We start from the raw sequence: 14,471 nt of genomic DNA, 5'->3' as shown, positions 1-14,471 counted from the left end.
GATATTATCCTTAAACAAGACTATATCAGCTCAACGGGGTCCATCGTAATCCTCGGACACGCGCTGCGTTCCCATTAGATCGACAAGAAAAAGCTGTGATCTTTGGTGGTGGGTTCGACAAGTCTAATCTTGGCCATTAACAAAATTTCTTCTTTAATCTTTTTTATTTTAGACGTTGACAAGAAGATTAATATTGTACACTACGAGACTCGACGAGTCAATTTTAACCAGATTTAGAGGATTTGTGGATGTGATTTCTTCTTTTGGTGAGTTCGTCTTTTATATTATTCTTTTCATTCTCTTCGGATCTTCATAGTTTGAGAAGCTTTGTGTGTTTTTTTAAAGGTAGTTCCTTTGTTGTTGAAGAAGCACAATTTCAATTTCAGAGCTACTTGAAACTTTAATTTTTTAACTGGGTCAATCTTGAAAGTTTGAGATTCTATAGCAGATTATCTTAGCGTTTCTGCATCTGCCAAAGTTTTAATCTTTAAATATCTTCCGCGTTTGCGATTATATATACTTATAGCACAGCAGTCTATAGTTGTGTTCAATGGGAATCTTCCCTTTTAGGACAGAATGATTCTCTTTTCCCGTTTAAGTATTCCTCGTTTCATGTCCTTATAATAAGGCTTTTCTGTTCCTCAAAACCAGGTCTCTCTTTTTTGGGATTTTTCATTGGAATTGAGAGCATACACATGTGTTTTTGGAGTGAGAATTAACTTTGGGTTGTTGATTCTCTTCCTCTGGTCATGGAGGAGCCTTGTGAGACACTTGACAATGGTGAAGCCTATCAAATATCTAGATATCATAACTATAACCAACACAGCTCCAGAAGCTTATCACCCTGGTTGGATTTGAGAGTGTTCTATGTCCGGATAAGCAATTTCATGGTGGAAGATTCAACTCCTGAAGTCCTCACTATCAATCACATTCCTCTGGATCCAAATACGGTTCTGGAGATAAACGGTGTTAGAATGGGAATGTACTGGGAAGGAGGTTCTTCACAGCTTAGGAGAGATCGGGTTGATAAGAAATCTGAAGAAGCTACTTATGTCAGCACAGACAATATCAGGCTAACGGGTAGTGTGAAGTTTGAGGTTTTTGACAAAACTGAACTAGTCTTGTCTGGAACTCTTGAGATGTGTGGTAGTAATGGTTTAACTGGGGAATCAAAGAATCGATGGAAGATGAATTGCGAGGCTGAGATCAGTGCAGGGTCTGGTTTCTTTAAGGAGAAGAGCATTAACGGTCAAGAGTTATTGTCCCCATTGCCAACTATCGAGGTCTATGTTACTGGTTGCTTCTTAGGAACACCCATCATCTTAACCAAGACTCTGCAGCTTGGTTTGAGAAAGAAGCAGAGTAGAAGAATGGCATTGGATTCAATTCCTGAGTATGAAACTGCAGAACCTCAGAAAGAGTACACCTCCTCTGCGCTTGATCTTCAGGTAACTTTCAAGTTGTCATTTGCCATGATTAAAATTCGTTCTCTCATTGTTCTAAGATATATCATATGCCTGATGCAATCCTCACAGTTTTCTTGAACAGTTTGTTTTGTGTTCAACACATTAATTATTATCCCTGATGAAAAACTTATAATTCATAACATGTTGTGATGATTTTTGGATCCTCTTCTTTCCCCATTGAATACATGTGTGTTGTTAGTTTTATGAAGATAAAAGTCCTTAATAAACTGAAGTGGACCAGTCTCTTCCTGATGAATTTGGCATGTGGCCTAGACACAGTTTACGACTGAAGAGATAAATAGGAATCTCTCATTTGCCTCCTTTATCTTTAAGCTCTTATCCTTTTGTCTGCTGCGTCTATGACCCACATATGTCCATCACTTACAATCCCCCAATATTTGCTTTGTTGTAATGTTGTGATTTGAAGTCTCTTGGATTCTTCGGAGATGGACCATTTTAAAAATCATCATTCTTTGTATAGTAAGTATCATTCTTATTGTCTGTAGGCAACAGAGTACGCGAACTACAAAGAGGAATACGAAGGAGACATGTATTGGAGAAGTGAGTGCATAGATGGAGAGATGACATGGTTTAATGCAGGTGTAAGGGTTGGTGTTGGGATAGGACTTGGTGTCTGTGTTGGTCTTGGGATTGGTGTCGGTCTTCTAGTTCGTACTTATCAATCAACAACCAGAACCTTCAGGAGGAGGCTTCTCTAGTTTAGTAATACACACATTTGCACCTTTTTTTTACCTTGAAATTTTGAAAGAATCATCTTTTTAAAACCGTTTGTATTTGGGTGTGATGTGAATTAAACACATTGGTATGTGGATATGTTTGGTATTTGTTTTGCTGTAAATAAACGAGTGAGAATGTAGCTTTTTTGTATTCAGAATTTGGCTGATGAGAACTAGCAAACTAGCTCTGTAACTTGAATTTTTTGGCAGATGGGTCTACAAATTCTAATTTGAACTTTTTGGCTTCAACGTCTTGTCTTGGAACATTGATTCTACTTTCATATCGATCAGATTTTTTTTTTTGGCTACTCTATGCGTCTGAATAGCAAGTTAGCAACTAAAATCCTTTTAGATTGAAGCGATCTTTTTACATGTTTAACACAACCTACAATAAACCAGAATGAATACACACGTTGCTTACAACTAAAACCCTAATTCTTATTCCTCTTAACCATGAATGAATACACACGTTGTACTGATTGATTATTGAGTGGCAGACTCACTCATCACCCACAAGATACAAAAAGTTTATTTATCTTCCACTCTCACCGACGTTACTGTTTATCTCCTCCTCTTCCAGTCCTTCCCTTCACATTTTCCACCGTTCATGCGCTCTCCAGGGCCTGTCAGTACACCAATCTTTCTTTTCCAAGATCTAGGCCAACAAGTCTACAAGCTTTCCATAATTTTCTGCTCTTAAGAGAATCAAGAAAAGCAAAAGGTTGCACTTTATCTAGAATATAAAAAGATCTATATCAGAGGTTGTACAACAACCTTAAACATTCCTATTCGTTCTTGCAGATTGTTCTTCCACATTTGAGCTGATTGATTCCCTTTCCTACTTTGTGGATAGTACAAGTAATTAGAACAAGTAACATTCAGACAAAACCTTACGATTAGAAGATAGTTTTTACCAACAATCCGTGCAATTCCACAGTTACAGGGACCAACCTCCTAAAAACTTTTCAGGTAGTACTATATTCCATTGTACTACTTGGAATGCGACTATAACGTACCATGCTCACGCTGTTTCTGAAAAAAATTGACCGAACAGATCAAACATCTCTACAGGTTAAGAAAACATAATCAGTACCTTGGTCATTAGAAACTCAATGTCTAGTCTGTGATTCTCTTCGATGATAGCACTTGCAAGAAGCATATTTAATAGCACAAGTGATGCTCCATATAGAGTCTGTGATTCCATTCCTGGTTTGCACTAATGGCAAATATGCAGGAACCATATTTGAGAGCACAAGAAACAATAAGCTCAAGTGATAGATGACTCAATACTGGGCTCTGTCATCCTCTTTGTGGTATGCAAGAAGCATATGAAACAAGACACACATTCGGAGGGAGAGAGAGCCGGGCCAAGAAAGTTTATTATTAACCAATCCCGTGCCATCCCTCATCCCTCCACGAAACCAAAAAATTTATTTAGGGTTGGTGACCTGCCAAGCAAGCGCACCTGTCATGGCAAAGGTCATATACACTCTATCCCTCTCCCTATTTACAATTCTACATCTGTTTCTTTTCAGTTTGAAAGCCTAAACAAAAACCTGTAAGTGTTCAATCTATGGAGTTGATTGGAACATCATGGAGAGATGATAACTAGATCAACGAGAGTTGATAGTAACATCAACGAGGGGTTGATAGTAAGATCAACTAGAATTGATCCGATGTTGTTTTTTTCCCTGCTCTTATATTGATACCTACAGGAATATGAAACAAATTGAGTTAGCAAACTGTCATCCAATATTACAAGATCTGTAAGCAGTAGATTAGAGAAACACTAGGCATAGAAAACAATGTACCTCGCTGACAGTCCTGAAAACAATGTAGATTCGAGAGATCAACGAGGGTTTGATTAGATAGGATCAACGAGGAGTTGAATCGATAAGATCAACGAGAGTTGATTAGATTAGGATCAACGAGAGTTGATTATATAGATCAAAGAGAAATTGATCGGAGGATCAACGAGAAATTGATCGGAGGATCAACGAGAGTTGATTATATGTTGTTTTGTCCCCGTAAGTTTGTATAAATCCCTACAAGATTAAGAAAAAGTTAGTATACCTTCATACGGACCAAACACAATCCAGTAATCCAACTGTACAAGACATATATGCAAAAGATCCAACAGATTCAGACACAGTAATAACGAAATCGACAAACCCTATCCGTATATACCTCGATGACAGGCCGGAAAACTTGATCAATCGCAAATCGACGCAAAAGATCAACGAGAATTGATCAGCTGTTGATTTCCCACCCGAATCCGATATATCGAGCAAAACCCTAGAAACACGATTATATATCAAACAAGGAGATTCGAAAGATAATCAAAGTAAGCAATAAGAAATCTCAGTAAAAAATAATCGGAATTTGAAAAAAGAAATACATGAGAATGTAGTGAGTGCCGATTTTTGCCAACAAGCTCTGTAAATAGATTACATGGGTCTGCAAATAGCGTCTGCAAATTCTATCTTATTCACTGAATTTTGGATTCAATGCCTTTGATTAGTTCACTCAATCCTTTTATATGTTGGTCGAAACAATCACTCTATCATTGTGTCCAGCTAAGATCTTTGTTGTGGAGTACGGAATTTTCTGTCTTTTTGTGGTCCAAAATTGTCTCATAATTAAACCAAAATTTATAAAGTAGTTAATTAGTGTAGAAGTCAATGATAAGCTTAGAGAGATCAATGGATTTTTGTATTATACTAATGTTTTTAGATGCTTTTCCCACCCAACCAAACAAAAAGTTGAATTCTTCTAAAGAAGAAATTTTGCACATTAGACTTTATGAGAAGTGAATTGAGCAGAGCCCATTCGTCAGCCTTAATTTTATTTTGGGTGAATAAAATTAATCTTGGTCAAACTCAAGAGGGGAAAACCTGATTAAAGAAGGTGAGTGATTTAATTGGTACTAAAGACATAAAAAAAAAAAAAAAAAAGATTAAGAGATAATGTAATTATTGGGAGGTACCAAAATGAAACTTAGAACTATATATGGTTGCTTACGGTTTTTATCTTTATTAAAAAAGGAAAAAAAAAAAAACTGGGTTGGTTGACCTTGAGCTATCAGAAATTTGCCATTGGCTGATTTTTTCTCCCAAGTTCTTCTTATGAAACTCTGATGTTGTTTTGTAACTTTTATTGCGAGTCGCCGAACATTCCCCTTCTTCCACCCGGCGTGCTTGTATAGCAAGGAACATTTTCAGTTCAGCAAGAGAAGCAAAGTCATGAGGTGCTATGAAAACATTTCCTTCTCGATTCGTCGTCTCTCTCTTCTACTTATAATTATGTCCATCTTTGATTCAAAAGTTTTCACTCTTTCAACTTCTTGTCAAACCGAATGTGGAAATATAAAGATCCCATACCCCTTTGGGATTGGTAAAGGTTGCTATCTCAACAAGTGGTACAAAATCGAGTGCAAAAACGCTAGTTTTCCGTTTCTTTTCAAGATGGGCATGGAAGTTGTGAACATCTCTCTTCCAGGTGACGAATATGGTTACTATAATTCTGGATCATTCGGATCAATTCGTGTCAAAAGCCGGATAACATCCGTTGGCTGTTCCGAAGATGGAAAAGAATCTGGATCGGTTTTGAATTTGACGGATAGCCCTTTTTTCTTTGGGTTTAGAAACAGCCTTGTAGCGATTGGTTGCAACAGCAAGGCCTCGTTGACTAACATTGAGCCAAACAAGGTGGGATGCGAGTTGAACTGCACTACAAGCAAAGAGAAGTTTCCTAGCAAAAGCATCCCTTTTTTCGACAAAACCGGATGTACTAGCAACGCGTTGCCTTATACTTACACTCCGGTTTGTACAAAGAACAAAGGGGAAGAAGAAAGAAGCTGTGATGGCAACGGATGCTGTCGTTCAAGTCTACCCGGTGATGAGGCTCAACAGGTGATCGGTGTCAAAATAGAGAGCTTTGATCATGGAAACACGACAAGCCGAGAATGCAGAGTCGCTTTCTTAACAGATGAAGTCTACACGTTATCTAATGCAACCGAACCAGAGAGGTTTTTTGCTAAAGGGTATGCTATAGTTAGAATTGGATGGGTCCTTCAGACAAAAAATCTTTCATTCCTAAACTCCCTAAGCTGCAAAAACACAGAAGAGTACGATAAACTTACATATAATATGCAACTCAGAACAAGCTGCAGATGCAACAATATCACCACTAATGGGACCAATTATGCAAACTGTGGATGCGCGAGAGGTTATACAGGTAACCCATACCGCATTGGCGGATGCGAAGGTTAGTAAAATTGTTACTAAAGTTCTCTCTTTTTGTGTGTGAAAACATCACGTGAATATTACAAATCTTTAGTGTAACATATAAAACATCGTCTGCTGATTACAATATCGATCTTTCATATCCATTATGCAGATATTAATGACTGCCTAATACGCAATCCCGATGGCAGTCGCTGGCACTGTAGAGAAAGCGACACTTGCGTGAATGTGCCTGGAAGTTTTTATTGCGTGGGCGATAAGACTGGAGCAGTAATGATAGGTAAGTTCTTGTCATGAAAAAGTCTCCCAAAGTTAAAGAGATGATGATCAACATACTGTTTTGTATGGTTTTCAGGCGTAGGTGCAGGTTTAGGCATCTTAGTCCTAGCAGGTGGAATTTGGTGGCTGAGAAAGTTCCTTGAAAAGAGAAAGATGAGTAAGAGGAAAAGAAAATTCTTTGAACGTAATGGGGGACTATTGTTGCAACAACAACTACATACAAGAGAAGGTAACGTCGAGAAGACAAGAATATTCACCTCGACAGAACTTGAAAAGGCCACTGAAAGCTTTAGCGAAAATAGGATACTTGGACAAGGTGGTCAGGGTACTGTATACAAGGGAATGCTTGTAGATGGTAGAACTGTCGCTGTCAAGAAATCCACAGTTGTAGATGAAGACAAACTAGAGGAGTTCATCAATGAAGTCGTCATTCTCTCTCAGATTAACCATAGACATGTCGTCAAGCTTTTGGGATGTTGTCTTGAAACAGAAGTTCCAATTCTGGTTTACGAGTTTATTGTCAATGGTAACCTTTTCCAACATATCCATGAAGAATCTGATGATTACACGGTGAGTTGGGGAGTGCGCTTGCGCATTGCCGTGGATATTGCTGGAGCTCTTTCGTATTTGCATTCTGCTGCATGTTCTCCAATTTATCACAGAGATATAAAGTCAACAAACATATTACTAGACGAGAAGTATCGAGCTAAAGTGTCTGATTTTGGTACTTCAAGATCAGTAACGGTAGATCATACTCACTGGACAACAATTATTTCAGGTACAGTAGGATATGTGGATCCAGAGTACTACGGATCCAGCCAATATACCGATAAGAGTGATGTTTATAGCTTCGGGGTCATCCTTGTTGAACTTATTACAGGAGAGAAACCTGTAATAACCCTTCCGAATTCTCGGGAAATAAGAGGGTTGGCGGAGCATTTCAGAGTTGCCATGAAAGAGAACAAATTCTTTGATATTATGGATGCTCGAATCACAGATGGTTGCAAACCAGAACAAGTAATGGCAGTAGCGAATCTAGCAAATAGATGTCTGAATTCAAAGGGAAAGAAGCGCCCAAATATGAGACGAGTGTTTACCGAGCTAGAGAAGATCTGTTCATCTCCAGAGGATTCACTGGTTCATCTTGAAAATGACAATGATGTGGATGAAGAGGAAGAAGGAATTAATACAGCAGACATAGCTGACATGTGGACCATTGGTGCTACTGCTCCAGCCTCTAGTATTGTTGCTTCGTCTTTCTCGTTAGAAGTTGAACCATTACTTCCTCGCCCCACATGGTGACTCAAAAAGGTGAGGCAATTGTGAACAAAATTGATGGTCCTTTCAAAGGGTCTGGCTGAAGTTTGTGCTTGAGATGTTGTTTGTCAATAATTACTTTCATGTGAATAAATGAATGTTTAAATTTAGTGAATCTGCTTACATGATTACATCTACATATCCTCATACACTGATTTTAGTCTTATATGCCTTTGGATCCTTTTAAATGAGGCAATCTCTCTCTCTGCATGTTGAACAACAACCTTTTCTGATATTGTAACAAGAGAATCAAGAAAAAACAGAAAGTCCCCCAGTTTATCTTGATTAATATAGAGAGATCTATGAGGTTTGCACAAGCACCTCTTAAACATAGCTACTTTCTTGCTTCCTCTTCCACATTATAGCTAGATGGATCCACGTTTGTTTACAAAACAATCTACTTATATAGAGTTGTTCCCTTTAGATGTTCAGTAGGTACCTAACACATGGCAAAAGTAACCATACCATATCCACCGATGCCGTGACCAACCTCTTCACAACTGTTCAGGATTTACATTTCCATATACTTGAACATCCTCCCTTCTCAGAATACGTCACTTTTATATATCTTGAAGGTAAAAATCACAACAACAGAGCATAACTTACAATTAAGTATTGCTGCATACCACATAACAAATAAGACTTGAACTAGCCTTGCAAAGAAGCCCCACATACCAAAGAAAGCCAATCTGGTTTATCGAAGATGGTACATAATTCCGCAATCGATATTTATAGACTATATAAGACATGATGGCTTGAGAATTTATAGAGAGTTCTTCAAGAAGGGAAACCTAAAAGATATACAGTAAGATCTGCAGACATATCTGATGTATCACACTAAAGTAGGAGAACGTAAACCCACCTCATTTAACTAAAATGCAATGAAAAAATATCACGAACGGCCAAGTCCCAACAAGCCAGGTTTTGACTAGTAGTACCCTTTCTTCTCTTTTACCCTCTTTTTCCAACATGCGTAAGATGATCACTCTGACTCTGTTTCTGAAAAAAGTGATTAACAGATCAAACACCTCCACAGGTAAAGAAAACGTAATCATTCCCTTTCATAGAGTCATTAGAATCTTTTCGATGATAGCACATACATACTAAATAACACAAGTGATGCTCAAGATTGGTTTTGTGATTCTCTTCCTGGTTTGCACTGATGGCGCATATGCAGGATAGTAAAGAGCACAAGTGATGCCTCATTATTGGGGTCTATGATCTTCTTTGTCTATCTGTCTTATGCAAGAAGCATATGAAACAGCAAGAAAACAAGAGAGGAACAAAGACACACAGTCCGGAGGGAGAGAGAGCCGGGCCAAGAAAGTGTATTATTAACCAATCCTGTGACATCCCTCATCCCTCCACGAAACCAAAAATTAGATCTTTTTATTAAGGGGTTTGTGACCTGCCAAGCAAGCGCACCTGTCATGGCAAAGGCCATATACACACCCTCCCTAATTTTTTGTGTACATCTGTTTCTTCTTTTCAGTTTAAAAGAACAAACAATAACCTTGTTCAAGATCATTCCTTTCTTTATCACCGAGAATTGATGATTACAGGATCAACGAGAGTTGATTAGAACACCATCGAGAGATGATAACTAGATCAACGAGAGTTGATGATAAGATCATCGAGAGATGATAAGTAGATCAACGAGGAGTTGATAATAAGATCAACAAGAATTGATCAGATGTTGTTTATTTCCCTACTCTTATATTGATACCTACAGGAATACGAAACAAATTGAGTTAGCAAACTGTCATTCAATATTACAAGATATGTAAGCAGATGATTAGAGAAACACTAGGCATAAAAAACAATGTACCTCGCTGATAGTCCTGAAAACTCTATCCATCCCATATCAGCGGCTAAGGATCAACGTCACCCGAATCGGTATAAAACAAGCCAAACCCTAAGAAGAAGATCATCTGTTAGATAAGGAGATTCAAAAGGTTAAACAAAGAAAGCACCAAAAGAATCCTTCTAATAGAAACCAAACTTACATGAAAATAACCGGACCAAGATCCTTCCTTTTCTCATTCCTAGATATACACACAAGACTTCTAATTGTTGATCAACGAGGGGTTGATTCGAGAAGATCAACGAGAATTGATTAGTTAGATCAACGAGGGGTTGATTAGATAAGATCAACGAGGGTGATTCAAGAGATCAACGAGAGTTGATTATATTAAGATAAAAGAGAAATTGATTGGAGGACCAACGAGAGTTGATGAGATGTTGTTCTGTCCCTGTATGCTCATATAAATCCCTACAAGAGTAGGAACAAAGATTGAGTTAGCAGACTTTTTACGGACCAAACATAATCTAGTAATCCAAGTCTACAAGACATATATGCAAAAGACCGAACAGATTCATAAACTGTAATAACGAAATCGAGAAACCCTATGTCCGTATATAACAACTTACCTCCATGGCCGTCCGGAATACTCGATCAGATGTTGATTTCCCACCCGAATCCGGTAAAATCGAGCAAAACCCTAGAAACACGATTATATATCAAACAAGGAGATTCGAAAGATAATCAAAGGATACAGAAGGCGATCATCATTCATCGATCACTTTTTTATATATAGAGAGGAGCAAAAGCCAGAATCCTCCTAGTCGGATTTAGATTTCAGAGAAATCCTACGTTTGTTATTTGTTTTAAGTTTAAAGCAATCGACGGTCCAGATGAAACACAAAGAGAAAAGGCGGTTAATAATTTTAAAAAGGGCGGTTAATATGTTCGCGCGTGATAAGCTGGCAAGATTCACCAATGCTAGAGAGCCACGTGTCCTAGTTTCTTGTGAATTATAGGATCCTAATGTGTTTAAAGTTTAACCATAATGGGCTAATTATCTTTTAACTTTTTATCTTGACTAAACCAATGGGATAAAAATCCAAATTTAACATAGACAGAGAACACAATTTGGTTGCTATTTTTCTCAAAGCAATATTTTATGCATTTTCATTTATTTTTTTCTTACAGATTAATCGATTATTAAGGTTACAGTTTTCGGTATTAAATATTTAATCTTATATACAGTTAAAATCTCATGTGATTCTCATGGGCTTTCTTTCTTTCGCCTTTCACAACTCAACGAGGATTGGGCTGGGCCGGAGTAGACTCTGACTTAACAAAACGAACAAGAGACAACTTTGCTATATCGGAAACGGCACCGTTGCGAACGGCAGGGGAATCACTGATCAGAAACTCATACGCCGCTTCGAAAGCTTCTCGCCAGAACCGAGGAAGCTTAACGCCGCCGGAGCGTCCGTACACATCCCACATCTGCCTCACCACTCTCTCTCTCTCTTCAATCTCCTGTCAAATTTCACAAAACTCCCAAAATTTAAAAATCTAATTTTAGTCAACATTTCACAAAAACACATTTCTTGTTTCGTACCAGGACGTCGAGATCATCGCCGACGGAGAATGCGTTAGTGCCGTCAACCGAATGGAACAAACCGATTCCTTTGAGAGAGACGGAACCGGTTAACATAGAACCAAAGGCCAAAAGAAGAAGTGCGATTAGAACCCAAAGTTTGTAACCAGCGGATTTGCGGTCATTAACAGGTTTTCTCACCGGTAAGAGCGTTTTCGATTCTTCAAACTTCATTTTTTCTAAATGATGTACGAAACTGTCGATGGCACTTGCTAATAAAGGAACACAGGATCAATGTGAAAGAGAGACTTTTGAAGTGGATCAATTGACAAAAAGTTGGTACTGGATTTTTACTTAAATAGCGCCAAGTGGGATGGGTTAAAAAGCCACCATGACGTTGACTTCGTGTTGACTTTACTAACGCGTCATCTTGCTATGGCTGCGATCATTTTTTTAAATGTGAAGATTATCCAGACGGTGGATATACAAGTCTTTGTGTCCAGACATACTTAACAATGACCAAACAAGCATTGACCTCGCTTTATAGTCTGACCAAAGCCATGATTACTTTACTTTACTTCAACCGTTCGACCAATTCACTGCATTTTTTCTTCTTTTTCTAGTAGTTCAGATTTAAGAACTAATTAATAACCAAAACATGTGTTCTAAGCTTTTGCAAAGAGGTTAATTATAATCCCAATTGTTCAAGACATACATGTGTTCACGAATGAATCAGAAACTCAGAGATTGCTTATGGCAGACAATCAACATGACATCAATTTCAGACCGCCCGTCTGCTAATATCTCATCATTGTTTCTTTAGATTGTCGTAATTTTCACAGGAAAACAAATAATTAAAATAAAGGACTTCAAATATTTAAAATCTTGATTTATAATCTGCATCCATTGAATTGGAAAAAATTAAAACCCAACAGAATTTTTAAAAATAAACGCTGAAACAAAATTGAAAACGAACGGATTAACTATAAAAACTTTTGAGATTATGGCATCAGATAATAAGGAGAGATTGGTAGTCAACACTGATACATCTGTGTGTAGGATAAGATTCTACTCATCATTTGCCAATTAAAACCCCTAATTTCTCAAAATCTATCAAGTACAAAAGAAGAATAAACATAAAACAATCACTTTCGAAAATATTGAAGAATGGACTATGAGCGATCGAGAGGAGGTTTGAGTTGCTGGATTGTTAAAATAGTTTATATAGCGAAGAGGTGACGGACGGACTAGGGTTTAGTTTTTTATGGGCTTGCTTTTTAATTTCAGGACCTAACGGGCTATAAAGTTGAAAACGGTTCGGCCCATTAACATAGGAAAAAGTCAATAACCCACCGTCGACCAAAAAAAGGTTTGACAAGATGAGAAAGAGATGTATCTGAATTGTCCGCATTCGCAATGTGAAATCAAATTCGGTCAAAAGTGAGAGATTGATATACAATATTGCTTATGAAAATGCAAGCAAGTCATTTTTTTTTTCTCGTGATTTGGGTATATCAGAGTTTAAGATCTTGACTCGGCTAAGCTTTTCAATGTGTTGTTGACATGTTGTTGAAAAATTTTTAAACTCTAGTGTATTCAAAATCACGAAATAATGAATGTGAATTATTGATTTTAAATCGCAATTTCAGAGATTTATTGAATTTGGTTAATTAAATAGAATTTTATAGATTGGGTAGAATTAGGAAGAAGAAGAAAAATACTGGGTGAATTGGGTAGAGGTCGAAAGTACAAGGTGATCCTAGTTGAGCGCATATAACGATTCCAAGACATGAGTGAACGTCGAGTGCATCTTTAAGATTTGTATTTGTGATGATGTTTTTATTGTTTTACAGTTTTAATTCAATTTATGCTTTTTTAGTTAAAAAAAATTTTGACCCCTATGATTAGATTTTCTGGCTCCGCCACTAATTAAGAATCATTCCACAAGTTATATTTTCATATAGAAATTCACAAAATGATCCATATATTCCCTGTTACTACACAAATTCATATGGCATCCTGACTTTTATAAATGTTCTTTCCTCTATATATGGTCCCAAACACTAGTAGTCAACTAGTAAGTAAGAAAGGGGTATTGACCCGATAGAGATGCTTAGGTTTCAAAGCATATTTCTTGCCATTTGAGTAATCAAAAAACTTGTGGAAGAAGAGTAGAAAAAAAATTAGTGAGACTGATCGATGGTATATTGTGTGATATATATGCTAGTATGCCGATCTCAAGAATACTAAAAATATATGAGTTTTGAATTTAATTGCATGCCTTCTATCAAATATAAGAGAAACTTCAATTACACACAAAGATTTATTAGATTTCTTAAATAAAAATTGAAACTTACGTCTTTTATATTTCTTGTGATTCATAATCTAACAAAATAAAATAAAACAACAATCTTCTAATGAAAATTTAATAGTAACATACAATCAATACATATATAAGACTAAATACGAATATTATTAATATGGTTCACCAACTGTTTGATACTAAGACCATCCAATTTCCAAATCCTTAAGAACATATTCCAAGGCCATGAACACATGTTGAGTCAAACATATTGTGTCCACTCCATCTTTATACGGTCATGCCTATATAATACACATAGTAGTATTGAGGGTGTACTCATCAACAACCTCTTCATAAATATAGAAAATCATATAAGAGAAAATGGTGACATGAAGAATGAGAACTTGTGTGGTAGCCAAGGATGACTTGCCTGCGTTTTAACAATACAATATCAAAGACTACTCGATCGATCGATAGTCTTAGAGTTGGTTAGTCGTCAGGCAGTCTCCTTGGCTATTCAAACAATTCTTGTTCTCCTCATTTCACATCTCTCTTTCGTTTTTTGGGGAAACTTAACTTAAGTAACAAACATTGATAATCGATTTTGTTTGGCCTGGCTCCAAATATAATAGTTTTTACTTTTTTGGGGGGGTTTGGCCTCTAAATTTATGTTAATAGTAAGAAAGGAAAAGGACGAAGATTTGGGGATCATGGTGACTTTGTCAATGTATAAGCAT

The 14,471-nt window shown here is 37.1% G+C and overlaps 4 protein-coding genes and 1 long non-coding RNA gene across 7 annotated transcripts; 2 read left to right on the top strand and 3 right to left on the bottom strand.

The window, feature by feature from the left end:
• The first annotated feature begins 67 nt into the window (after nt 1-67).
• LOC9329108 (uncharacterized protein At1g01500) lies at nt 68-2,452 on the top strand. Of its 2 annotated transcripts, none has more exons than XM_021012443.1 (3): nt 68-266; nt 652-1,448; nt 1,973-2,452. In XM_021012443.1, exons 2-3 carry the CDS (start codon nt 750-752, stop codon nt 2,183-2,185), a joined length of 912 nt encoding a protein of 303 aa, XP_020868102.1. In that variant the 5' UTR covers nt 68-266; nt 652-749; the 3' UTR covers nt 2,186-2,452. The 2 variants fall into 2 exon arrangements, with proteins under 2 accessions (XP_020868102.1, XP_020868103.1); XM_021012444.1 differs by having other exon boundaries at nt 254-345.
• An 81-nt stretch (nt 2,453-2,533) lies between these two features.
• Nucleotides 2,534-4,872, bottom strand: LOC110224863. Of its 2 annotated transcripts, XR_002329334.1 has the most exons (5): nt 4,602-4,872; nt 4,391-4,498; nt 4,015-4,248; nt 3,118-3,912; nt 2,534-3,041 (listed from the first exon to the last, which is right to left on the bottom strand). It is a non-coding gene; the product is annotated as an uncharacterized LOC110224863 (long non-coding RNA). The 2 variants fall into 2 exon arrangements; XR_002329333.1 differs by having other exon boundaries at nt 2,534-3,912; nt 4,602-4,853.
• A 312-nt stretch (nt 4,873-5,184) lies between these two features.
• On the top strand, nt 5,185-9,234 carry LOC9326395 (putative wall-associated receptor kinase-like 11). Its single transcript, XM_002892999.2, has 3 exons — nt 5,185-6,469; nt 6,602-6,727; nt 6,803-9,234. Exons 1-3 carry the CDS (start codon nt 5,446-5,448, stop codon nt 8,026-8,028), a joined length of 2,376 nt encoding a protein of 791 aa, XP_002893045.1. The 5' UTR covers nt 5,185-5,445; the 3' UTR covers nt 8,029-9,234.
• Nucleotides 9,235-9,251: 17 nt separating this feature from the next.
• Nucleotides 9,252-10,659, bottom strand: LOC9326394. The gene is given in 5 exon segments (XM_021014996.1): nt 9,252-9,321; nt 9,323-9,769; nt 9,872-9,958; nt 10,050-10,315; nt 10,474-10,659. Coding segments are annotated over 2 exon segments (312 nt in total). The 5' UTR covers nt 9,572-9,769; nt 9,872-9,958; nt 10,050-10,315; nt 10,474-10,659; the 3' UTR covers nt 9,252-9,258.
• Nucleotides 10,660-10,983: 324 nt separating this feature from the next.
• LOC9329107 lies at nt 10,984-11,790 on the bottom strand. The gene is made up of 2 exons (XM_021014985.1): nt 11,454-11,790; nt 10,984-11,371 (listed from the first exon to the last, which is right to left on the bottom strand). The coding sequence occupies exons 1-2, from the start codon at nt 11,664-11,666 to the stop codon at nt 11,144-11,146; spliced, it is 441 nt and encodes a 146-aa protein (XP_020870644.1). The 5' UTR covers nt 11,667-11,790; the 3' UTR covers nt 10,984-11,143.
• Nucleotides 11,791-14,471: the final 2,681 nt, after the last annotated feature.

Source organism: Arabidopsis lyrata (assembly GCF_000004255.2).
Source record: "Arabidopsis lyrata subsp. lyrata unplaced genomic scaffold ARALYscaffold_1, whole genome shotgun sequence".
Classification (NCBI taxonomy): domain Eukaryota; kingdom Viridiplantae; phylum Streptophyta; class Magnoliopsida; order Brassicales; family Brassicaceae; genus Arabidopsis; species Arabidopsis lyrata.
This window is presented reverse-complemented; position numbering and strand designations above follow the sequence as displayed.

Excerpts from the sequence above, each read along its gene's own strand:
- LOC9329108 (XM_021012443.1), top strand. The coding sequence starts at position 750 with ATGGAGGAGCCTTGTGAGACACTTGACAATGGTGAAGCCTATCAAATA. Across the intron at positions 1,449-1,972 it reads CCTCTGCGCTTGATCTTCAG|GCAACAGAGTACGCGAACTA; the intron begins GTAACTTTCAAG and ends TATTGTCTGTAG.
- LOC9329107 (XM_021014985.1), bottom strand. The coding sequence starts at position 11,666 with ATGAAGTTTGAAGAATCGAAAACGCTCTTACCGGTGAGAAAACCTGTT. Across the intron at positions 11,372-11,453 it reads GCGATGATCTCGACGTCCTG|GAGATTGAAGAGAGAGAGAG; the intron begins GTACGAAACAAG and ends GAAATTTGACAG.
- LOC9326395 (XM_002892999.2), top strand. The coding sequence starts at position 5,446 with ATGAGGTGCTATGAAAACATTTCCTTCTCGATTCGTCGTCTCTCTCTT. Across the intron at positions 6,470-6,601 it reads CCGCATTGGCGGATGCGAAG|ATATTAATGACTGCCTAATA; the intron begins GTTAGTAAAATT and ends TCCATTATGCAG. Across the intron at positions 6,728-6,802 it reads GACTGGAGCAGTAATGATAG|GCGTAGGTGCAGGTTTAGGC; the intron begins GTAAGTTCTTGT and ends TATGGTTTTCAG.